The sequence below is a fragment of the Astyanax mexicanus genome, chromosome 6 (assembly GCF_023375975.1).
Source record: "Astyanax mexicanus isolate ESR-SI-001 chromosome 6, AstMex3_surface, whole genome shotgun sequence".
Taxonomy (NCBI): domain Eukaryota; kingdom Metazoa; phylum Chordata; class Actinopteri; order Characiformes; family Acestrorhamphidae; genus Astyanax; species Astyanax mexicanus.
Window position 1 is genome coordinate 15,178,130 of NC_064413.1, and position 27,437 is coordinate 15,205,566.

A 27,437-nucleotide genomic window follows, 5' to 3' on the forward strand; every position below is an offset into this window, starting at 1 on the left:
AGCAACACCTTAGCAACCGCCTAGCAACACCTTAGCAACCACCTAGCAACACCTTAGCAACCACCCCGGATACCATAGCAACACCTTAGCAACCGCCTAGCAACACCCTAGCAACCACCTAGCAACCACCTAGCAACACCTTAGCAACCACCCCGGATACCATAGCAACACCCTAGCAACCACCTAGCAACACCTTAGCAACCACCCCGGATACCATAGCAACACCTTAGCAACCGCCTAGCAACACCTTAGCAACCACCTAGCAACCACCTAGCAACACCTTAGCAACCACCCCGGATACCATAGCAACACCTTAGCAACCGCCTAGCAACACCTTAGCAACCACCTAGCAACCACCTAGCAACACCTTAGCAACCACCCTGGATACCATAGCAACACCTTAGCAACCGCCTAGCAACACCTTAGCAACCACCTAGCAACACCTTAGCAACCACCCCAGATACCATAGCAACACCTTAGCAACCGCCTAGCAACACCTTAGCAACCACCTAGCAACCACTTAGCAACACCTTAGCAACCACCCCGGATACCATAGCCACACCTTAGCAACCACTTAGCAACACCTTAGCAACACCATAGCAGATACCAGCCAGCACTGCAATCACACTCGCAGTTTCTGTAGGAACTGCAATCTAGTTATTATTATTATTAGTGTGATTGCAGTAAGGCAATCACAGTATTGTTCTTCTTAAGTCTTATTCTTATTATTATTATTATTATTATTATTATTATTATTATTATTATTCCACCTGTTTTTTGTCCGGTTAACTAGTGCCGCAGTTTTCGAAATATCGACTTCGTTCAAAAGAGAAAACGTGCGTCCATATCGGGAATGGTGGGCTTGTATACAGCTTTCCGATCGGACTTACGTTTTTCGTAAAAACTTCGTAAGTACGCGTTTTTTTGACCATTGAAAATGAATTGGCAGAACTTTGCACGCCCGTGGACGTCGCAATTTTTGAAATACTAAGATGAAACCAATTGAGGACCTGTAGAACTTATTGAGCTCTTTCCGAAAATATGCGTTACGAAAAGTTACGACGTACGGATTTCGTACGAATGTCGTACGAAGTGGCCCCATTGGAATGAATGGGGCCAATCGGAGGACGGCAGCTAGATCGAAGGACAGGTAGCTAGAACTCCAATACTGTGAGTGTATGGAGCAGCTATGGGATAAAACAGCATTAGGTCAAAAGTTTGGACACCCCGGCCCCCCAGTACTGTGTGTAATGGAGCCACGGGTCAAAAGTTTGGACACCCCGGCCCCCCAGTACTGTGTGTAATGGAGCCACGGGTCAAAAGTTTGGACACCCCCGAACGGCCAGAGCAACCTACCGTGCATAGCTGATTGATGTATTTGCACGTTGCGTAGCAACGTGCAAACACCATTTAATCTAATTTATGCATATAAATCACCTAGCAACCACCTAGAAACACCATAGCAACCACCACAGATACCATAGCAACACCTTAGCAACCACCTAGCAACTGCTAAGGAGTGACCTACCAACCACTTAGCAACACCATAGCAACTACCCCGGATACCATAGCAACACCTTAGCAACCGCCTAGCAACACCTTAGCAACCACACCGGATACCATAGCAACACCTTAGCAACCGCCTAGCAACACCCTAGCAACCACCTAGCAACCACCTAGCAACACCTTAGCAACCATCCCGGATACCATAGCAACACCTTAGCAACCACCTAGCAACCACCTAGCAACACCTTAGCAACCACCCAAGATACCATAGCAACACCTTAGCAACCACCTAGCAACACCTTAGCAACCACCTAGCAACCACCTAGCAACACCTTAGCAACCACCCCGGATACCATAGCAACACCTTAGCAACCGCCTAGCAACACCTTAGCAACCACCTAGCAACCACCTAGCAACACCTTAGCAACCACCCCGGATACCATAGCAACACCTTAGCAACCGCCTAGCAACACCCTAGCAACCACCTAGCAACACCTTAGCAACCACCCCGGATACCATAGCAACACCTTAGCAACCGCCTAGCAACACCTTAGCAACCACCTAGCAACCACCTAGCAACACCTTAGCAACCACCCCGGATACCATAGCAACACCTTAGCAACCGCCTAGCAACACCTTAGCAACCACCTAGCAACCACCTAGCAACACCTTAGCAACCACCCCAGATACCATAGCAACACCTTAGCAACCGCCTAGCAACACCTTAGCAACCACCTAGCAACCACCTAGCAACACCTTAGCAACCACCCCGCATACCATAGCAACACCTTAGCAACCGCCTAGCAACACCTTAGCAACCACCTAGCAACCACCTAGCAACACCTTAGCAACCACCCCGGATACCATAGCAACACCTTAGCAACCGCCTAGCAACACCCTAGCAACCACCTAGCAACCACCTAGCAACACCTTAGCAACCACCCCGGATACCATAGCAACACCTTAGCAACCGCCTAGCAACCACCTAGCAACCACCTAGCAACACCTTAGCAACCACCCCGGATACCATAGCAACACCTTAGCAACCGCCTAGCAACACCCTAGCAACCACCTAGCAACCACCTAGCAACACCTTAGCAACCACCCCGGATACCATAGCAACACCTTAGCAACACCATAGCAGATACCAGCCAGCACTGCAATCACACTCGCAGTTTCTGTAGGAACTGCAATCTAGTTATTATTATTATTCCACCTGTTTTTTGTCCGGTTAACTAGTGCCGCAGTTTTCGAAATATCGACTTCGTTCAAAAGAGAAAACGTGCGTCCATATCGGGAATGGTGGGCTTGTATACAGCTTTCCGATCGGACTTACGTTTTTCGTAAAAACTTCGTAAGTACGCGTTTTTTTGCCCATAGAAAATGAATGGGCAGAACTTTGCACGTCCGTGGACGTCGCAATTTTTGAAATACTAAGATGAAACCAATTGAGGACCTGTAGAACTTATTGAGCTCTTTCCGAAAATATGCGTTACGAAAAGTTACGACGTACGGATTTCGTACGAATGTCGTACGAAGTGGCCCCATTGGAATGAATGGGGCCAATCGGAGGACGGCAGCTAGATCGAAGGACAGGTAGCTAGAACTCCAGTACTGTGAGTGTATGGAGCAGCTATGGGATAAAACAGCATTAGGTCAAAAGTTTGGACACCCCGGCCCCCCAGTACTGTGTGTAATGGAGCCACGGGTCAAAAGTTTGGACACCCCGGCCCCCCAGTACTGTGTGTAATGGAGCCACGGGTCAAAAGTTTGGACACCCCCGAACGGCCAGAGCAACCTAGCGTGCATAGCTGATTGATGTATTTGCACGTTGCGTAGCAACGTGCAAACACCATTTAATCAAATTTATGCATATACATCACCTAGCAACCACCTAGAAACACCATAGCAACCACCCTGGATACCATAGCAACACCTTAGCAACCGCCTAGCAACACCATAGCAACCACCTAGCAACCATCTAGCAACACCTTAGCAACCACCCCAGATACCATAGCAACACCTTAGCAACCGCCTAGCAACACCCTAGCAACCACCTAGCAACCACCTAGCAACACCTTAGCAACCACCCCAGATACCATAGCAACACCTTAGCAACCGCCTAGCAACACCCTAGCAACCACCTAGCAACCACCTAGCAACACCTTAGCAACCACCCCGGATACCATAGCAACACCTTAGCAACCGCCTAGCAACACCCTAGCAACCACCTAGCAACCACCTAGCAACACCTTAGCAACCACCCCGGATACCATAGCAACACCTTAGCAACCGCCTAGCAACACCCTAGCAACCACCTAGCAACACCTTAGCAACCACCCCGGATACCATAGCAACACCTTAGCAACCGCCTAGCAACACCCTAGCAACCACCTAGCAACCACCTAGCAACACCTTAGCAACCACCCCGGATACCATAGCAACACCTTAGCAACCGCCTAGCAACACCCTAGCAACCACCTAGCAACCACCTAGCAACACCTTAGCAACCACCCCGGATACCATAGCAACACCTTAGCAACCGCCTAGCAACACCCTAGCAACCACCTAACAACCACCTAGCAACACCTTAGCAACCACCCCGGATACCATAGCAACACCTTAGCAACCGCCTAGCAACACCCTAGCAACCACCTAGCAACACCTTAGCAACCACCCTGGATACCATAGCAACACCTTAGCAACCGCCTAGCAACACCCTAGCAACCACCTAGCAACCACCTAGCAACACCTTAGCAACCACCCCGGATACCATAGCAACACCTTAGCAACCGCCTAGCAACACCCTAGCAACCACCTAGCAACCACCTAGCAACACCTTAGCAACCACCCCGGATACCATAGCAACACCTTAGCAACCGCCTAGCAACACCCTAGCAACCACCTAGCAACACCTTAGCAACCACCCCGGATACCATAGCAACACCTTAGCAACCGCCTAGCAACAACTTAGCAACCACCTAGCAACCACCTAGCAACACCTTAGCAACCACCCCGGATACCATAGCAACACCTTAGCAACCGCCTAGCAACACCTTAGCAACCACCTAGCAACCAGCTAGCAACACCTTAGCAACCACCCCGGATACCATAGCAACACCTTAGCAACCGCCTAGCAACACCTTAGCAACCACCTAGCAACACCTTAGCAACCACCCCAGATACCATAGCAACACCTTAGCAACCGCCTAGCAACACCTTAGCAACCACCTAGCAACCACTTAGCAACACCTTAGCAACCACCCCGGATACCATAGCCACACCTTAGCAACCACTTAGCAACACCTTAGCAACACCACAGCAGATACCAGCCAGCACTGCAATCACACTCGCAGTTTCTGTAGGAACTGCAATCTAGTTATTATTATTATTATTCCACCTGTTTTTTGTCCGGTTAACTAGTGCCGCAGTTTTCGAAATATCGACTTCGTTCAAAAGAGAAAACGTGCGTCCATATCGGGAATGGTGGGCTTGTATACAGCTTTCCGATCGGACTTACGTTTTTCGTAAAAACTTCGTAAGTACGCGTTTTTTTGACCATTGAAAATGAATGGGCAGAACTTTGCACGCCCGTGGACGTCGCAATTTTTGAAATACGAAGATGAAACCAATTGAGGACCTGTAGAACTTATTGAGCTCTTTCCGAAAATATGCGTTACGAAAAGTTACGACGTACGGATTTCGTACGATTGTCGTACGAAGTGGCCCCATTGGAATGAATGGGGCCAATCGGAGGACGGCAGCTAGATCGAAGGACAGGTAGCTAGAACTCCAGTACTGTGAGTGTATGGAGCAGCTATGGGATAAATCAGCGTTAGGTCAAAAGTTTGGACACCCCGGCCCCCCAGTACTGTGTGTAATGGAGCCATGGGTCAAAAGTTTGGACACCCCGGCCCCCCAGTACTGTGTGTAATGGAGCCACGGGTCAAAAGTTTGGACACCCCCGAACGGCCAGAGCAACCTAGCGTGCATAGCTGATTGATGTATTTGCACGTTGCGTAGCAACGTGCAAACACCATTTAATCAAATTTATGCATATACATCACCTAGCAACCACCTAGAAACACCATAGCAACCACCACAGATACCATAGCAACACCTTAGCAACCACCTAGCAACTGCTAAGGAGTGACCTACCAACCACTTAGCAACACCATAGCAACTACCCCGGATACCATAGCAACACCTTAGCAACCGCCTAGCAACACCTTAGCAACCACACCGGATACCATAGCAACACCTTAGCAACCGCCTAGCAACACCCTAGCAACCACCTAGCAACCACTTAGCAACACCTTAGCAACCACCCCGGATACCATAGCAACACCTTAGCAACCGCCTAGCAACCACCTAGCAACCACCTAGCAACCACCTAGCAACACCTTAGCAACCACCCCGGATACCATAGCAACACCTTAGCAACCGCCTAGCAACACCTTAGCAACCACCTAGCAACCACCTAGCAACACCTTAGCAACCACCCCGGATACCATAGCAACACCTTAGCAACCGCCTAGCAACACCTTAGCAACCACCTAGCAACCACCTAGCAACACCTTAGCAACCTCCCCGGATACCATAGCAACACCTTAGCAACCGCCTAGCAACACCTTAGCAACCGCATAGCAACCACTTAGCAACACCTTAGCAACCACCCCGGATACCATAGCAACACCTTAGCAACCGCCTAGCAACCACCTAGCAACCACCTAGCAACCACCTAGCAACACCTTAGCAACCACCCCGGATACCATAGCAACACCTTAGCAACCGCCTAGCAACACCTTAGCAACCACCTAGCAACCACCTAGCAACACCTTAGCAACCACCCCGGATACCATAGCAACACCTTAGCAACCGCCTAGCAACACCCTAGCAACAACCTAGCAACCACCTAGCAACACCTTAGCAACCACCCTGGATACCATAGCAACACCTTAGCAACCGCCTAGCAACACCCTAGCAACCACCTAGCAACCACCTAGCAACACCTTAGCAACCACCCCGGATACCGTAGCAACACCTTAGCAACCGCCTAGCAACACCCTAGCAACCACCTAGCAACCACCTAGCAACACCTTAGCAACCACCCTGGATACCATAGCAACACCTTAGCAACCGCCTAGCAACACTCTAGCAACCACCTAGCAACCACCTAGCAACACCTTAGCAACCACCCCGGATACCATAGCAACACCTTAGCAACCGCCTAGCAACACCTTAGCAACCACCTAGCAACCACTTAGCAACACCTTAGCAACCACCACGGATACCATAGCAACACCTTAGCAACCGCCTAGCAACACCCTAGCAACCACCTAGCAACCACCTAGCAACACCTTAGCAACCACCCCGGATACCATAGCAACACCTTAGCAACCACCTAGCAACACCCTAGCAACCACCTAGCAACACCTTAGCAACCACCCCGGATACCATAGCAACACCTTAGCAACCGGCTAGCAACACCTTAGCAACCACCTAGCAACCACTTAGCAACACCTTAGCAACCACCCCGGATACCATAGCAACACCTTAGCAACCGCCTAGCAACACCCTAGAAACCACCTAGCAACCACTTAGCAACACCTTAGCAACCACCCCGGATACCATAGCAACACCTTAGCAACCGCCTAGCAACACCCTAGAAACCACCTAGCAACCACCTAGCAACACCTTAGCAACCACCCCGGATACCATAGCAACACCTTAGCAACCGCCTAGCAACACCCTAGCAACCACCTAGCAACCACCTAGCAACCACCTAGCAACACCTTAGCAACCACCCCGGATACCATAGCAACACCTTAGCAACCGCCTAGCAACACCCTAGCAACCACCTAGCAACCACCTAGCAACACCTTAGCAACCACCCCGGATACCATAGCAACACCTTAGCAACCGCCTAGCAACACCCTAGCAACCACCTAGCAACCACCTAGCAACACCTTAGCAACCACCCCGGATACCATAGCAACACCTTAGCAACTGCCTAGCAACACCTTAGCAACCACCTAGCAACCACCTAGCAACCACCTAGCAACACCTTAGCAACCACCCCAAATACCATAGCAACACCTTAGCAACCGCCTAGCAACACCTTAGCAACCGCCTAGCAACACCTTAGCAACCACCTAGCAACATCTTAGCAACCACCCCGGATACCATAGCAACACCTTAGCAACACCTTAGCACCAGCCAGCACTGCAATCACACTCGCAGTTTCTGCAGGAACTGCAATCTAGTTCCACCTGTTTTTTGTCCGGTTAACTAGTGCCGCAGTTTTCGAAATATCGACTTCGTCCAAAAGAGAAAACGTGCGTCCTTATCGGGAATGGTGGGCTTGTATACAGCTTTCCGATCGGACTTACGTTTTTCGTAAAAACTTCGTAAGTACCCGTTTTTTTGCCCATTGAAAATGAATGGGCAGAACTTTGCACGCCTGTGGACGTCGCAATTTTTGAAATACGAAGATGAAACCAATTGAGGACCTGTAGAACTTATTGAGCTCTTTCCGAAAATATGCGTTACGAAAAGTTACGACGTACGGATTTCGTACGATTGTCGTACGAAGTGGCCCCATTGTAATGAATGGGGCCAATCGGAGGACGGCAGCTAGATCGAAGGACAGGTAGCTAGAACTCCAGTACTGTGTGTAATGGAGCAGCTATGGGATAAAACAGCATTAGGTCAAAAGTTTGGACACCCCGGCCCCCCAGTACTGTGTGTAATGGAGCCACGGCTCAAAAGTTTGGACACCCCGGCCCCCCCAGTACTGTGTGTAATGGAGCCACGGGTCAAAAGTTTGGACACCCCCGAACGGCCAGAGCAACCTAGCATGCATAGCTGATTGATGTATTTGCACGTTGCGTAGCAACGTGCAAACACCATTTAATCTAATTTATGCATATACATCACCTAGCAACCACCTAGCAACACCTTAGCAACCACCCCGGATACCATAGCAACACCTTAGCAACCGCCTAGCAACACCTTAGCAACCACCTAGCAACCACCTAGCAACACCTTAGCAACCACCCCGGATACCATAGCAACACCTTAGCAACCGCCTAGCAACACCTTAGCAACCACCTAGCAACCACCTAGCAACACCTTAGCAACCACCCCGGATACCATAGCAACACCTTAGCAACCGCCTAGCAACACCTTAGCAACCACCTAGTAACACCTTAGCAACCACCCCGGATACCATAGCAACACCTTAGCAACCGCCTAGCAACACCCTAGCAACCACCTAGCAACCACCTAGCAACACCTTAGCAACCACCCCGGATACCATAGCAACACCTTAGCAACCGCCTAGCAACACCCTAGCAACCACCTAGCAACACCTTAGCAACCACCCCGGATACCATAGCAACACCTTAGCAACCGCCTAGCAACACCCTAGCAACCACCTAGCAACCACCTAGCAACACCTTAGCAACCACCCCGGATCCCATTGCAACTGCCTAGCAACTGCATTTCGTACGATTGCCGTACGAAGTGGCCCCATTAGAATGAATGGGGCCAATCGGAGGACGGCAGCTAGATCGAAGGACAGGTAGCTAGAACTCCAGTACTGTGTGTAATGGAGCAGCTATGGGATAAAACAGCATTAGGTCAAAAGTTTGGACACCCCGGCCCCCCAGTACTGTGTGTAATGGAGCCACGGCTCAAAAGTTTGGACACCCCGGCCCCCCCAGTACTGTGTGTAATGGAGCCACGGGTCAAAAGTTTGGACACCCCAGAGCCCCAGCACTGTGTGTAATGGAGCCACGGGTCAAAAGTTTGGACACCCCAGAGCCCCAGCACTGTGTGTAATGGAGCCACGGGTCAAAAGTTTGGACACCCCAGAGCCCCAGCACTGTGTGTAATGGAGCCACGGGTCAAAAGTTTGGACACCCCAGAGCCCAGTACTGTGTGTAATGGAGCCACGGGTCAAAAGTTTGGACACCCCAGAGCCCCAGCACTGTGTGTAATGGAGTCACGGGTCAAAAGTTTGGACACCCCAGAGCCCCAGCACTGTGTGTAATGGAGCCACGGGTCAAAAGTTTGGACACCCCAGAGCCCCAGTACTGTGTAATGGAGCCACGGGTCAAAAGTTTGGACACCCCAGTGCCCCAGTACTGTGTGTAATGGAGCAACTGGTCAAAAGTTTGGGTACCCCGGTCAGCTCTGCAATCACACTCGCAGTTTCTGTAGGAACTGCAATCTAGTTATTTCTGACACCTTAAAGGAAAACTGCATCTCCATTTCAGTTAAATACTGTTCATAGAAAAGTGTAGTTTTTAGTAGTGCTGGGCAGTATATCAGTTCATCAGGTATAACGGTTATAATTTCCTTCTGGCATGCATTTTTCACATACTGCTAGAGGTGCTCCAGAACACCGCCAAAGAAGCATACTGGTACAGCTCACTAAGGCTAGCAAGTTAGCATAACAGGCTAACACAATGGAGTGACGGTAGCTCAGCTCTGTAGAGTCTGGAGAAACATTATGTTATATGAGAACAGTACTTTATCTGAGGAGCTCCCGCTGCTGTTCCTCATTGTATGAGTGTTTTTATCCAAGTAAAACAGAAAAACAACAGCAAACGTCCAAAGCTTTCACAATTATTCATGGAAGTATGAATTATGAGCCCAGAATCATTTGTTCAGTAAAAGGGATAAAAAATCCTAAAACTCTGAATACGAGGTGCAAAAAAACTTTAAGAGCAGTAACTATAGCCTTTTTTTAATATATTAATTTTATAGCTAGAAGGATAATATTAATGCACACTGAACTGCATGTATTTGTTAACTGGAGAAAGGGAATTGTGATAAACAGCTTCTTAAATACTTTAATGTCTCTAATGGCTTCAATAATAACATATTGGTATTTCATATTAAACTTGCGTCTAACTTGTGAAATAGAACATTTGAGAAATATTCTTTGTTATATTTAGATTTTGAGTATTAAGACCATTTATAGTATTTAAGGAACTATTTAAAAATATAAAATTTCGTTTGTAAAATTGTTTCTAAGACCTATTGTTAACATTCTTCAGCTGTTTTTCTGCTAATAAAGTCTGATTTCTTCATATAGTGTGTAATGTTTTGGGGACAAAGTAAATTTTATTCTAATCAAAACCTTAAACTAAAGCTTTAGTGTTTTATATTATATGTACTCCTAACAGTACAGTAACTCACAAACCTATATTAAAGTCTAGTCATATTAATAAAAAATGCTGTAATATACAATAGGGGTGTTTTGTTTATCACCACAACACTGATTTCCTTATTTAGATATATTTACCTATTTAGATTCCTGATACACAATCCAAATGGAGTCTTTGATAGGTAACTGTGGCTAAGCTCAGTCCCTAGCCCTTCAGATTGTATCCAGATTGAATTTTGATAGTCTGAACAGCCAGAAACGACATAAAATCAGATTTTTGCAAATCAGATCCAAACCACATTTGAAGGTGGATTTAAATGATATTAGAATCAGATTTGTTCAGATGCTCTGAACATTCAAATCAGATTTTAATTTGTCTTTTTGGCCACTCACAAACATACCTCAACAAATTCAGAGTAAATGAAGTTTGTGGATCCAAAAAGAGCCCCAGAGATGAGATAATAACACTGACCCTGTTCGAATCAGTTTAATTTTAAATATATGCTACAGTGTTTGGATGATGCAGTGAATTTATTATACCTTATTTAAAGAAACCAACAAAACCTTCTTTCCCTTATTTCTGACATATGCTTCCAAGGTACCATTTTAACTGACAGTGTATATATTAACAGCCACAGTATGAAAACAGTGAGATAAAGGTTCTTACCTGCTGTGTGGTGGTGGTGACGATGCCCTGCTGAAGCCGGTACGCCTGCTCCTGGACATACTTGCGGGTCTCGTGGTTCCTGAACAGGTAGTTTTCCATCTATGAAATAAAATAAACTCAGTTAATCAACTCATTTAATCAAGCAGTGAAACTATATGGATATGAAAAGGGTTAAAATGCTTTTAATTATTTAGTTTTTATTGCAATTCTATTTACAATGTGAACTGAATGTGTAAAAATTAGTGGTGCCAATCGATAAAAAAAAAAAAAAAAAAAAAGATTAAATCAACAGTATGCTGTGATTAACTGCAATTAATCACACTTGTTCTTCTTAAGATGCAAGTTTTTTTATAGTGGATATTTAAATGTAAATAAAAGAATGAAAGCAAGAAATGCAAAATGCAGTTATATTTATATTAGTGGTGTCAGTTAAAATACTAGTATATACTTAGTATATATGTTTCAGGGAAGATAAAGCCAATAAAAAAATTATGAAATTTGAATAAAAAATGCATGAGAAATTGGATGGATCAAATTTTTTTTTTTTTTTTTACTTTATTGCAAACATCTCAGCTTAGTTGTAAGGATTTCTGAATTAGAATTTAATTTGCTGATTATAAAAGGATGTTTTCACACCTGTAGTTTGTTTCTATGGTCAGGATCTCTATTCTCCCTCTGTTTGGTTTGGTTTCACACAGGCATAAACCTACACGCACCAAAATTCGGACTAATAAACCACACGATAAAGCACGTTCTCTCCTCTGATTGGTCAAAGCTCTCTGGCGCAGGAGCAAGAAAGTATATATAGTGAGAATATTCTGTGTTCCAGCACAAAAATCTGTGCAGTGTGAAGCTGCTTTTGAAAAATGAAAATTTAAAGCTCCACTTTTCAATGGGATGTGCAGCGCAGACATAGTAAACGGATGTTACCTTTATCTTGATTACTTCCTCTCAATCATGGTCGCGAAGCTAGTTTCCTCTATAACTCAGTAGTAGAATGAGCTAAACCTTTCCCTTCCACCTGTTCTGGGGTAACTATTTTTCAAAACTTTGGTTCTTTTCCAGTTGAAAAGATTACTAAAAGAAACTGGATTAAAGTAAAGTATTAGGCATTTATTGTGGACCTCTTAGTCGTTAAACAAAAATAAAATGAGTGGCCGTGCTAAAACAACAAAAATGAGCGAGAGAGAGAGAACTTAATATGCTGCTACTGCTGCAGCACCTCAGAGATTATCGTTTTTTTTCGCACTGTAAGGCGCACTTAAAATTCTTGTATTTTCACAAAAATCAACAGTGTGCCTTATAATCCAGTGTGTCTTATGTATGTATTTTACCAGTCATCTTGTAAGGAGCGTAAAGACACTCTGCTGAAGTACAGTGTTATAAAAGAGTTTCAGTTTAGTTCTCTAGCACTCAGGCTGAAGCATTAGCCGCTCACCGCGCTCTGAAAGTGCTAGCTCTTTCAATGTTCAGAGGTGGGTATATCAGAATGTAGCCTGCGTGTTTACAGTGTTAAAAGCAGGTACGTGGGACAAACCGTTAGCTGATAGTGCCCTGGGTTACCGGAACACTGAGGGTTCCTCAGTGCAGCACTGCTGCTAACCGTGGCTAGTGCTGCTTACCATGCTAAAATATTGGAAATCTAAGCTTATTTAAATAAACAGAAGCGCTTTACTCACCCAAATAAACAGTTTTCAGAAGAAAAATCTGTGTAAATTAACATCCAGCACTTGTTTAAACATTAAAATATATATATTTTAAGAATTACGATTTTGTTTACTTAGCTGCTTCCCCCAGCTTTCCCATGTTCCTTACTAATGTGGCTTAAAATGCGCCTTATAATCCTTTTTTTATACTTATAAAATGAACCAAAAAATAGACGTTCAGTGATGGTGTAAATCGATTAAAAAAATCTAATTAGATTAAACACACTTTATCTTTTTAAGTTTTTACAGTGGATATTTAAATGTAAATTAAAGAATAAATGTAAGAAACGTAAAATGCAATTATATTTATATTATATTTATATTATTACAATGTGGGGCGCTGGAATAAATAATGCATGAGAAATTGGATAGAGGAAAGTTTTTTCTCTCTCTCTCTTTTTTTTTTTTTTTTTTACAAACATCTCAGCTTGGTTATAAGGGTTTCTGAATTAGAACTTAATTAGCTGAGTATAAAAGAACGTTTTCACACCTTAAGTTAGTTTCTCTTGTCCAGATCTCTATTCTCCCTCTGTTTGGTTTGGATTCACCCGTTTCTTACTATAGTCTCTTAAAATGCGCCTTATAATCTGGTAAACAAAATACAGTATGCACCCAAACTACAATTCCTAGAAAGTGAATCGCTCCACAAAAAAATACACACGCTGGGTGGGGCAGAATATGGCAAAAGTTAGGGTCAAAAACTTGGTGGTGTAATTAATTTGTGTTTAAAAAAATTATGCATTACTGATTTTAAATGAATGAATGTTAACAGCCCTAGTAAAAATACTTTTGTTACAAATGCCAGTTCCTGTCAACCTTATCACACTCAATACAACACCCAGTTGTGGTAAAACAGCTTATATAAAGGGGTTGGACAATGAAACTGAAACACCTGGTTTTAGACCACAATAATTTATTGTCCCGACGGACAGTTAAATTGGTGGAAACAGGAGAGTTGAGGTGCACATTGAATTCTGCCGTGATTTGAGCAGCCGTGGTTTTATGTTTTTTGGATACAATCCGGGTTAGCACCCGAACATACCTTTCACACAGCTTCCTCTTACAGCGTCCACAGTTAATCCTGTTGGATGTGGTTCGTCCTTCTTGGTGGTATGCTGACATTACCCTGGATACCGTGGATCTTGATACATCACAAGGACTTGCTGTCTTGGTCACAGATGCTCCAGCAAGACGTGCACCAACAATTTGTCCTCTTTTGAACTCTGGTATATCACCCATAATGTTGTGTGCATTACAATATTTTGAGCAAAACTGTGCTCTTACCCTGCTAATTGAACCCTTACATTCTGCTCTTACTGGTGCAATGTGCAATTAATGACGATTGGCCACCAGGCTGCTCCAATTTAGCCATGAAACCTCCCACACTAAAATGACAGTTGTTTCAGTTTCATTGTCCAACCCCTGTATGTATATGTTTAGTGGCCTATAGAAATAAGTGCGTTCTCACCCGCAGCAAGGCATCCTCAGTTTTCTCTGGACTGGCTTTCAGCGCCTGCGACGCATCAATAATTGGAATGGGCATAAAGCGGATGGTGAAGTTCCTACAAGACACACACACACACAGGTCTAAATATCAAATCAGCCAAGGTCATTCATTTAACTCGGTCAAAACTACCAATTAAGGTGTAATCAAGGAGAAAATGGAGGAGAGTAAAAGCCCTAAACACACAAATGACTAAAGGAAAACCCGGCGTGCGCTCAGGTGGCTCTGCTCTGCTATTATAAAGGGATTTGCATCGGTTCATGAGCTCATGACAAACCACTTGACGAGGATACATGAATTCCTACATCAAAATCCCTGAAAAGAATAAAAAGGTCCATTAAGACAACAATATGCACTCCAGGAAGGATTTACTCGCAGATGGCTGATTTATAGAACGCACGCACACACAGTGGCTTTCTGACTAAGCCAAATACTTTGTGTGTGCAGGTCTATGAGGGAGAGACGATCAGTCATCCCGTGCCAAACAGCACAGAGAACAAAAGCCCAGCAGCAGCAGCACAAGCAGCGGCTCCGGCAGTGATGACTGATCTGCCTCTAAAAAGAACTGTTTCTCAGGCTAATTGATTGTGACCTAACATCATTACTGAGGTTACTGATCTTGCCAAAATGGGCCCTCTTACAGCCACAGAGCATCAATATTCATGAGCCACGAGTAGAGGAGCAGACTCAGAGAGGGAGAAATGGGAAGTGACATGCGGCCGTATGTAAAAGTTTGGACAACCCAGGAATAACAAGTAGTAAGAACTACCCCAGGAATTCTCAGCACAGCCCCAAACCATCATATAGAGAACTTATACATTTATAAATTAATTTTATTCATTTAAATGTCTAGTATGAATGAATGCCATAAGAGACATTTTTTTTGTGAGAAAAAAAAAAGTGATCAAGTGTTTCTGTATAGCTTTGCTTTATTTTTACTGAATTAGTGGTCTCTGAAGAAAGACAGGATTTTAGCTCTTACTCATGAATATTCATACCTGCAAACATATCGCCTCTGATTGGCTAACAGCACTCCAGCAGAGAATGCTACCTGCCTTCGACCCCACTGTCAATTTTACAGCTATAAAACTCAAAGAACCAACTAGTTTTTTTTAGCGATACAGCCTTAGTTGTAAAGATATCTCCCTGCGTTAAAGCATTAATAACATTTCTTTTAGCTAAACCAATGCTTCTAAACTTTTACCACAGACTTGTTGATTCGGTTTCACCACGTCGAAACCCCAGAGTCCGCTACCCCAGAGTCCGCTTTATATCATAAAAAACGCCCGTTTTGTCCGGTGTTCTGTCGAATTGAGGTATATAGTCAAACTGTGCTTCCCTAGTGTTTATTTAAGGTCTCTGTAAAACACAGAATCAACCGGAGATCCGATTTAAACCTGTAGTTACTAGTTACACAAGATATGTAACACTAACTAGTAACAAGTTGATACAGACAGTGCGTTTCCTGATCAACTCATTTTTCGGAATATTTTGTTTTACTAGCTACTGCAGCATCATACGAAACTTTGTGTATTTTTTTACAAAGAATAAGAAAAAGTGGATTTTAGCAGAGGGAGACCTTTAACACAATTATTTGTGCCAAGGTAATTACCACAATCACACTTTAATGGTGGCTGTAAAATGAATACATCAGTCTAAGATAATAATATTTATATTATATATAATATAATATTTTTAGTAGACCACAAGGATAAAGAAATAGCCTTTTAGAGGAAGGTTTCATGACCAGATAAGACAATGTTTAAGAGTCACAATGACAGAGTAAAGGTATGAGGGAGAGAAAGTAAGGAATTTAACCTCAAGGACACTACCAGCTTTTAAGCCTGGTGGTGGTAGGACTATGCTCTGTGTCTGTTTTGCTACCAGTAAAACTGGTACATTTCAGAAAAGGCTAATGAAGACTATCTCTGAATCTCAACCCTTGAGCATAACCTCAAACCATCATATAAATAGTTAAAATCAATGTAAAATAATGACAAACATGACAAAATGGTACATAAGTCTGTATATACACACAGAAATGGATAAAATTCTAATCTTATTAACATATCAAATAATCTTATTTTTATCAGCTTAACTGATGGGATAATATTGCCAAATAAGGTGCACAAAAAAGAAAAATAACTTTTGTTTTTTTTAACAAGTAAAAAGACCTAATAATTTATACCATGCCTATTTTATTTTAAGTCAGTGAAGCAGCATTTCCTCTAATAACTTTTTCCTGAAGCAGTGGCAGGCCCACACTCCTCCACAACAGCTCTACTGAGGTAGATTTATGACTAATGTTACTCTCAAAATGCTTAGTGTTCAATATATATATTTAAAATTTTAGTTTTGTTACTTATTTTTATATTGGGGCTATTTAATTTATTCAATGACAAAAAGGTGGCAAACTGAATAAAAACCTGTTATTGATAGCCTAAATTACGTAAACAAATGTTTAGTGTTTAATAAATATTTTGTTTATTGTAGTTTTGTAACATAATTGTAACGTAATATTGGGCCAATTTAATTTATTCAATGGCAAAAAAGAGGAAAACTGAATGAAAACATGTTGTTGGCAGATTATAAATTGTATAAAAAATGTTTAGTGTTCAATAAATATTTTTTTATTGTAGTTTTGTAATTGTGTAATTCTAGTTCTGTAGATATTTAGACTATGCAACTTATTAAATGGTGAAAAAGTGGCAAACTGAATGAAAAAATGTTTTTGGCCGATGATAAATTATATAAAATGTTGTGATCAATAAATATATTTAAATTGTAGTTTTGTAACTTATTTTAATATTGAAGCTATTTAATTTATTGAATGATTAAAAAAGTGGCAAACTGAATGAAAATATGTTATTGGCAGATGATAAATTATTATAATTAAATTATTATGTAATTCTAGTTTTGTAGGTATTTAGACTATTCAATTTATTTAATAGTAAAAAAAGTGGCAAATTGAATGAAAACATGTAATATTTTAGTGCAACTGTAATTTAATATTTGAATAGTCAGAAGGTGCTGAAAGGTGGCCTTGAGAGGCTGGACCTGACGCTGTGATCTACACACACTCACGGTGTGTGTCCTGCTCCCAACGGTGATGATGAGGGGGGAGGGGCCTCCTTTCACCAGAGCTTTGATCCCAGTCACAATTACATGGGCAAACAGTGCAGAGTGGAAAGTGAGGATTCTAGCAGTCCATCAAAGGCCTGATGGGGACAGTGGATTAAGTATGTGTGTGTGTGTGTGTGTGTGTGTGTGTGTGTGTGTGAAAAAGAAAGAAAGAAGACTGAGTAAAGGACTGCAGCTCCTCTGAACAGCTGCTCAGGTCAAGGTCAGGTCAGTCATACGAACGCAGACACAACACTGCAGCAAAACAAAAGGCTGTTAGCAGAGTTATCTACACAGCCAGCAGATCCACAGTCCTCACACAGGTAACCCCCCCCCCATCACACACCAGCCTGATGAACGAGGGTCTCCTCACGTTCACTACAACAGAAAAACAGCCACAGCCGCCAAACTAATGTACCCTGGAGGAGTATGATTCATACACACGTCACACAGAGCAGTGAGACACATTCGTAACAGTCGTCCCCATCCCAATTGGGATAGCACCTGCCTAAATCGTCATTACTAAAAGGTATAAATTTCTACACTGTTTCAAAAGCATTCAAATGAATATGATTATATTTTAGACCTTTACCAAAGTAGTAAGGTGGCATATAAACTCAAATTTAAATCAAAGCACAATTTAAGAGATCACTGCAAAATGATCAGTTTCTCTGATTTTGCTATTTATAGGTTTATGTTTGAGTAAAACGAACATTGTTATTTTATTCTATAAACTACAGACAACATTTCTCCCAAATTCCAAACAAAAATGTTGCATTAATTTGCAGAAAATAAGAAAGGGTCAAAATAACAAAAAAAGAAGCAGAGCTTTCAGACCTCAAACAATGCAAAGAAAACTAGTTTATATTTATTTAGAAATAACAATACTAATGTTTTCAATCAGGGAGAGTTTGGAAATCAATATTTGGTGGAATAACCCAGATTTTTAATCACAGCTTTAATGTGTTTTGGCATATTCTCCTCCAGCAGCCTTGCACACTGCTTTTGGATAACTTTATGCTACTCATGGTGCAAAACTTCAAGCTGTTGAGCTTTTTGTTTGATGGCTTGTGACCATCTATCGTCCTCTTGATTATATTCCAGAGGATATCAATGGGGTTCAGGGCTGGAGTGTGCTGTACAGGGTCTTGATCTGGTGGTCCTTCATTCACACCTTAATTGATCTAGATGTGTGGAATTGAGGATTGTCCTGCTGGAAAAAAAACAGTCCTTGTTGGGAAACATTGCCAGAGCAGAAGGAAGCAAGTTTTCTTCCAGGATAATCTTGTATGTTGCTTGATTCATGCGTCATTAGCAAAGATCAAACTGCCCAATTCCAGCCCTGGTGAAGCATCCCCAGATCCTCACCGATCCTCCACCAAAATTCACAGTGGGTGCAAGACACTGTGGCTTGTAGGCCTCTACAGCAAAGATGAAAATTGGACTCATCAGAGAAGATGATCTTACTCCAGTCATCTATGGTCCAATTCTTATGATATTTTGCAAACTTCAGCCTGGTTCTCCTTTGCTTCTCATTGATGAAAGGTTTTTTTCTAGTTGCAACATGACTTCAGTCCTGCCTCTAGGAGTCTGTTACGAACTGTTCTTGCTGTGCACTTCTCCCCAGCTGCCATTTGCCATTCTTTTTGTAGGTAACTAGATGTCATTAAGCGGTTGCTGACTGACACTTGAAAAAGACGACGGTCATCCTGGTCAGTGGAGAGTTGATTTCGCCCTCTGCTGGTCTGTAGCTTTGTTGTTCCCAGTGTCTGCTGCTTGACCTTGTTGTAATGAACTGCTGTCTTAGAAATTTTAAGGAGGAAGCAACATCACTAGCACTTGTTTTGCCATCCAGCTTGTCCTACTGCAAGAGGACTGTGATGACCACAGCAGTGTTTTTTATACTTTTCCTCGTTAATTAAGATTGAATGAGGTGTACTTGGGTTGAAATTCAACTGCCACTGAAATGGAATGGCTGTCATACATGTGGAGATGCTGATTTTCAGAAAATTATATTTCTGAGATTACTCATTATCTCAAAATGGTTTGAGATGTTGAAATGTAGGATGCTGTATAGTATTTCCTGGCTGATTAAATTTATCTGGGTTAAAAAGAAACGTGTGCAAATCTGATTCTCCACAGAACTAGTCCTTTAAATCTCCAATCAAACAGCACAGGAGGGTCTCAGAAACAGAAGCCCAGACTGATCCCTCTTCCTCCCAGATGAACCCACCCCCAGACCCTTTTCCTTCATTCCATGTCTTCTTTCATTCCCTCTCTTTCTCTCATCTATCCTCCCCTGCGTTCTCCACCGTGGGCTTGCTGGCTAGCCGCTGCCAAATTGTGTCTCAGTGGAGCGCTGTTTGGCGGGAAGCAGGCAACCAATACCAGCACCCCGGTGGTCATTATGAGGATGATGCAAGGAGAGTGATTCCGGCCCACGACACAAAGCTCATGATCGCATGCTGGTACCCAGCTATATATATATATATATATATATTTTTTTTTTATTGTATTTGAATAACACATCCACATTTTCCTTTGAAAGCACTCCAAGACCACCTGCCTACTACTGCCTACTACTGTCTACTCCTACTGCCTCTCTCTGTCGCTCTCTCTCTCTTTCAGCAAGGAATAAAGGAGTCATTAATACTAAAGGAGGGATTCCACTTAACACAACCCAACCCAACCCAATCTCTTTGTATTTTTGTATCACATCTAGCAGCTCTAATAAACACCAACAGTTTGATTCTTTAAATTAAATGAAAATGTAGCCAATAAAGGAACAAGATAACATTTTTAAAGCCAGAATCACCAGCCTGATCAGTTCATCTAACGTCCAAGCGTCTTCTTGAGAACATTCAACAAGTTGGGCCACTACACATTTTCCAAAATGAAGGTAAAGGTCATGATTTCAATGAGCCCAATCAAAAAGAAATCCAATATTTCCCTTAAAGCTTAACAAGTAATGAATACATTAAATTATAAGGGTGTTTAGTGTTTGATTTACACAGTTTATCTTTTAGGTCTTCTTACTTCTTTCTGGCAGGCCTGGATATTTTATTTGTTTATTTATTTAAATAACAGGGACAATACATATTAATCAACATCATTATTTCATAATGTAAATGTGCCAGATTTAGCCAGATGGCTAATTAAGAGCTAAGCCAACCCACGATTGTCCACAATGCTAGGCCTGATACGCCTGTTACTCAACCCCACACTCAACTCAAATAAACAAACTAAAAGCAATACATACTTCTCCAGTGCTGCTGCCACGTCCTGTAGACCTTGTGGGCTCACATTGTTTCTGTCCCAGATGACCGTCCTGCAGAAACAGACAGATGTTCAATGAAACAGAATGAAACAACATACAGCTCTGGAAAAAAATAAGAGACCACTTAAATTTTATGAGTTTCTTTGATTTTACCAAATTAAAAACCCTGTAATATGATCAAGAGGAAGATAGATGATCAAAAGCCATCAAACCAAACTGAACTGCTTTGATTTTTGCATCAGGAGTGCAGGCATAAAGTTATCCAAAAGCAGTGTGTAAGACTGGTGGAGGAGAACATGCCAAGATGCATGTAAACTGTGATTAAATTACAGGGTTATTCAACTAAATATTGATTTCTGATCTCTTAAAACTTTATGAATATGAACTTGTTTTCTTTGCATTATTTAAGGTCTAAAAGCTCTGCATCTTTTTTGTTAATTGTAGCCATTTCTCATTTTCTGCAAATAAATGCTCTAAATGACAACATTTTTATTTGGGAGAAATGTTGTTTGTAGTTTATAGAATAAAAAAACAATGTTCATTTTACCTAAACATATATCTATAAATAGCAAAATCAGAGAAACTGATTCAGAAACTAAAGTGTTCTCTTACTTGTTCCAGAGCTCTCTCTTTTTCTATTTTGCTCTTGCTTTTACACTAAATAAACCCTGATACTCACACTCACAGGCCAACAAATACAATACATAAATAGGAAGAGAGCAGGTTTAGAAGGTTCAACCCAGCAAAAATTTAGAACATGTCAGCAAAATATCCCAGACTCCCAGAAAAGTGAATCTAGCTCACACACAACTGTACACCCACTTTCGTTTTTCTCACAGTTCTCCATAAACCGCTGGATTTGGGACCTCTGAACTCTGTACCTCAGTTTACTGTTGATCTGCAGAGCCTTGGCCAGCATTTTGGCTCCCATATCTCCCATTCCGTTTCCGCTAATGTCTATGCGGGTCAGAGAGCTGTTGCTGCCCAGAGCGTTCAGCACGATGGTCAGATCACCCTTCAGCTTGGAATCGGCCAGAGAGAGAGACGTCAGTGGCTGAGGGAAGAAAAGAGTGAGATATGTAAGAGATGTCTACATCTATATTATAAAAATGTATTTTACCTTCCCTGATCTGTAGATCTAATCAGTAATTCAATTACCTAATTTGAACATTGTGTGGCAGCAGTGCGATGCATGAAATTATTCACACACAGTCCTGTAGCTTCAGATAATGTTTACATCAACATTTTACACCAGAATGAAGGAATGGTTTAAGTAATCTACAACTAGGTTAACAAAAAAAATGATGAAACTGGTTCGAGCTGACAGAAAAGCTACAGTAACTCAGATAACCACTCTTCAGGATTATGGTGAGCAAACAGAAGAGAATCACACAACATACTGAGACTTGAGGTGGATGAGCTACAACAGCAGAAGACTGAGTTACTGAGTTACTTCTCTGTTTAGCCAAGAACAGAAAGCTGAGGCTGCTGTGGATTCGGCTATGTAGTATAAATAGTATGTATGACACCCATAGCAAGTCCAATAATGTTATCTTAGCCACCAGTGGTGTGCCATATAATATTACCAAAAAATGTTAAACTATAAAACAAAAACAAAAAAACATATTATGATATCGCAATATAGTTGAAAGTTGTCTATTTTGTATTTGTTTTGTTATTAACTACACCTATTGACAATTAAATACTTTTAATTATTTTTATTATTTTTGCATGCACTACATATGTTGCACATAAAGTTTGTGAGTAGTTTTTAGTAGAGAGTTACTGTTTAGGAAATAGACAAACGATTATAGATGTTTTTGTTTTGTTTATAAAACTGGTATATTTATACAAAAAAAAAGAGTTTATTATTTATTTTGTTGCAGTGTACTTAAAAAGAAATACCCTGAAATTCTGTTATAATATTTTACAGCCGTATTGCCCAACCCAATTAGTGTTAGGATTTAAGTGCTAGGTGCACTGTATGACAGGAGGAGTCCTAAAGGGGGAAATCTGCAAATGACTAAAACTAGGTGAAAACTGAGTTAAAACTAAACAGAAATAATTGTAGTAATCAATAGTAATCAAGTAATCAATAAAAGCAAAAATAACTCAATTAAATAAAAGGACCACCTTTGTAAGATGACCAAGATTGGCTGTTAATCCAGTACTGCAAGACATTCATTTCTCTACCTCTGAAGATAATTCCTATGATTCTTCATGGCAATAAAATACTGTATATCAAAGAAACTCAACACTTCAAAATAAAAGCCTTAATCTGATCTATTGTAGCAACAGCAGGGGTGAATCCAGCAGGAACACCTCAAGCTGTTAAAAGGTTTTACCTTCATCTCCTAGACTTTAACTACTATAATCATACGTCCCTTGGATCACACACTCTCTCTCTCGCGCGCACACTCACACACTATCCCTCTCACACACACTCACACGCACCCCCACTTGTGAACACTCTCCCTCACACACTATCCCTCTCACACACACTCACACGCACCCCCACTTGTGAACACTCTCCCTCTCACACAATCACATGCACCCTCTCTCATGCACACTCTCCCTCGCACACACACTCACACGCACCCTCTCTCTCTCACTCTCTCTCACTCTCCCTCAGTCTCTCCCTCAGTCTCTCCCTCAGTCTTTCCCTCAGTCTCTCCCTCAGTCTCTCCCTCAGTCTCTCCCTCACACACTCTCTCCCTCACACACTCTCTCCCTCACACACTCTGTCTCTCTCTCACTCTCTCCTACTCTCTCTCACTCTCTCTCTCTCTCTCTCTCACTCTCTCTGTCTCTCCCTCAGTCTCTCCCTCAGTCTCTCCCTCAGTCTCTCCCTCAGTCTCTCCCTCACACACTCTTTCTCCCTCTCTCCCTCACACACTGTCTCTCTCTCTCACACACACTCCCTCTCAAACTCTCTCTTTCACACTCTCTCCCTCCCACTCTCTCCCTCACACTCTCTCCCTCACACTCTCTCCCTCACACTCTCTCCCTCACACTCACACACTCTCCCGCTCCATTCTATTTCTAATAGGATTATTTTGTCTGGCATTTCACATGCTGAGGTTTTTCTGGATATCTGGATCCACCGCTGCTTCAGTCAGAGGAGAGCAGGAGCAGATCAGTTAAACAGTGTAAAGATTATGGGGAAGAGCGAAAGAGGCTCTAAGGGGCCTCTTTAAAGTCATAAGGATTTATCAGGTTTGAGAAAGTAGGAAATAGCAGGAGGAAATAGAAGACTTGACCTAAGGGTTAATCTTATCTGCTGAATGAGTCAAAGAATCCCCACCTGCTGGTCACAGCAGCTCAACCTAAAGCGGGTAAATTAGCCCCTCTTTACGAGACCTTTCAGATGTGCTGAAGCATGTTAAAGCATGTCCTGTTCACACATGGCATTAACATATATCACAGGACAGGAACTAGTATTCTGTCCAACAGAAGCTAAAGAATGCTGCACTGACATGTGGGATATGTGTGTGGGTCTTCTGTATTACCTGTGGTTGTGTTTACATGGACAATTATAGCCTTGATGCCACCAATCACAAGCAATTCTTGCCACTGTGCTGTCCACTGTGGGTGATAATGCCTTCTATTATATTTTCCTTTGAAATACTGGAATGTCCCTTTCATCTGGTACCCACTAACAGGCCTCACCAGTGTCTAACCTCACTCACAAGATAACTCCTCACAACTTCTACAGATGTGGGCATTTCCAAGCTATCCCTGAGATAACACTTCATGATCAGTTAACATACTGCTTATCTATGACTTTTGGTATCTTTTGTAATCTGATTGGTTCACAAGTTACTAACAAGCTATCACGGTAGCATAAATGCACCGCATAGCAGCTTGGGGATTAAAATTTAATTTTATTTTCACTGGAAATTAGTTGAGTTTTTCCAAGATGGATTACTCACTAATACTTAATGAAAGGTGAAAACACTACCCTTGTAAGGTAGGATAAGTTTTGCTGTGACAAGTCTTGATATGAAATGTATATCATGTCTGTATTTTACTCTGAACCTGAGTTATGATGTCCACAATAGCGAGATTAGACACAATGCTAATAGCTGGGCTTGCATTGCACTTTGCATTGCACTTGTTTTTAAAGAGGCAGTCCGTATTATATTATAGTTTCTAAACTGAAAACAGAAGCATTTCTAAGTGGAGCAGGTAGAAAATATTGTGTTTAATGGTACCAGTGTGTGTTTAATGATAACCAGTGTGCTGGAACAACCATCCCTGATAAGTCTAATACATTCATTCTAAAAACTGGTGTGTCAGGTCACTTTTCGCTGGAGTTCTTCTGGCTACGTCACTTGTACTTAGGTCACATGTACAGCCTCTAAAAGAGGATCCGACTCAGTTTAACTGAACCCGAGCGGCTGGTGGAGCAATGGAGGCTTCAGAAGGGGAAACTCAGGCCTGAGTAGCTCATTCACTCATAGTAAAAACTCATAGCAAAAACAAGGTGTGTAGTTGAAGTGAAGTTCCTGACTGACCGTGCTCTCTCTCTCTCTGACTGAACTTAACCTGGAATCTGAAGACCGCATCACACCTGCCCAGTTTAAAATGATTCACCCGCATGCTCCGTGCAACTACCCATTCTCACCAAAGAGGGCCCTAAATCCCAAAACTTACAGTTATCAGCTTCAAGCTCAAAATACTAGCCTGTAGTTCTCTGTACAGCAGATGCATTTAATTAAATACATGTCATTGTCTGGTGTCAATTATTATTATTTTTTTAAATATACATGTCATTTTGTTCGTATATCAGAGGCCAAAAATGTGGTGCATCCCTAAATGGGATAAATATCAACACACTGAACCATAATCCCTGTATTGTGATATGTGCTGCATCATATCACCAAGTACTCTCCCCAATAAACAACCCTACTATATATTCATGAACCTAAGTTTAATGTGGTTTTGATTATTATTTTTTAATGATTTAATAAAATATTTTTACAAATGTTTTGCTAAAACTAGACATTGTGAGATAGCAATGGGGCTGATGGTACCTCCTTCAGTTTTTTAGCAGTCTGCATTGTCTATGCACTGACTGATCATTCACTTTACCATACTTATGTATGATATAATGATATATATGATATATGATATATAAATATACTCTACCAGTCAGGTATTTACCAGCACTAGCGGTTAGCCGCTAATGTTAATGCTGCTGCACCCAGCCTTAGTGGAAATCTGAAGTTACTGCAATTTTTCCTATCAAAAAACTTAATTCAATTACTATTTTAGAGACTAATTCAACAGTTCTCAATGCAGCTAGTCAGTATAACCTGTTTTTAATGTGACAATTTATCATCAACAATGACTTTATGGATGCATTTTACTTTTTACTTTGTGAACACCCTACTGTTACATAAATAAAATAAGGCAAGGCTTACTCTTACTCTAATATTTCACCATTTACTTAATTTAGTTATAACAAAATAATATTTTTTTTTAACTTAAGCTAGACATTGTGAGATAGCAATAGAGCTGATGGTACCTTTTCCAGTTTACAGCAGTCTGCACTGTTTATGCACTGACCATGCATTAACTTCACTTTACTTCACTTCACTTGTGCGTTATTTACAAATATTCTCTACCAGTCTACCAGCATTTACCAGCACTAGCGGTTAGCTGCTAATGTTAAGGCTGCTGCACCCAGCCTTAGTGGAAATCTGGAAATCTAAGGTTACTGTAATTGTTACGATGAAAATGACTTAATTCAATGACTATTTTAGAGACGGATTCAACAGTCAGTTGAAGGCAACCAGATAACCGGAGAGGATTTTCTATGTATTTCAGTATGTTTATTCTCCCATAAATCAAGTAGAATGGATTATTTCGTGATGCAACAGAAACAGCTCTGGGTAAATTAATATTTTGTGTGTATGGGAAGGGGGGCGCAACACTCATGGTAACAAATTCACCCCGGCAGTGGGAACTGGTTGGATAAATTTACTGGGAGGGTTTTGTCATCATGACAAAGCGCAAAAATACAATAGAAAAGAAAATATCCAAGATAAAGGTGGTGAGTGTTTTCAGCTGAACAATGCAGCTGAAATGCGTCATGAGTGTCCTCAAACAGACCAGGTCATGAACAAGTGGAATGCAGGCCCTGCGCAAGTCTGCTATTGTAGATCACCACCCACAGAGCCTCTGAAACGAGAGAGTGAAAGAGACAGAGGGAGGGAGAGAGATACTGGGCCAAAACTGTGTAGAGTGTCCAGAACTCCCACTCTTTTCTCATGAGAAGACTGAGACAGAACTCAGACTTCAGGGAAAAAAAATACAGTTTTACAATAGTTATATGCCAACTGCAAGCTTTGTTCTCAGCAGCATTAGCATTAGCAGCTAACCGCTAATGCAAGCCACGGTTAGCGGCTAATAGTGGCCACCCAACAGTGCTACACTGATGAACTCTGTGTTCTGGTAAACCCGGGCGATATTAG

General features: G+C 42.1%; 1 protein-coding gene across 2 annotated transcripts in view; it reads right to left on the reverse strand.

Moving 5' to 3' along the window:
• The window catches only part of LOC103035048 (F-actin-uncapping protein LRRC16A), a 224,526-nt gene that overhangs the window by 66,682 nt on the left and 130,407 nt on the right, over window positions 1-27,437 (reverse strand). For both annotated transcript variants that reach the window (XM_049480062.1, XM_022674094.2), the window contains exons 21-24: window positions 21,840-22,012; window positions 20,941-21,009; window positions 14,526-14,619; window positions 11,352-11,450 (exon numbers count right to left, since the gene is read on the reverse strand). In XM_049480062.1, the coding sequence (XP_049336019.1) occupies window positions 11,352-11,450; window positions 14,526-14,619; window positions 20,941-21,009; window positions 21,840-22,012 (435 nt within the window). The remainder of the gene's footprint in view (window positions 1-11,351; window positions 11,451-14,525; window positions 14,620-20,940; window positions 21,010-21,839; window positions 22,013-27,437) is intronic.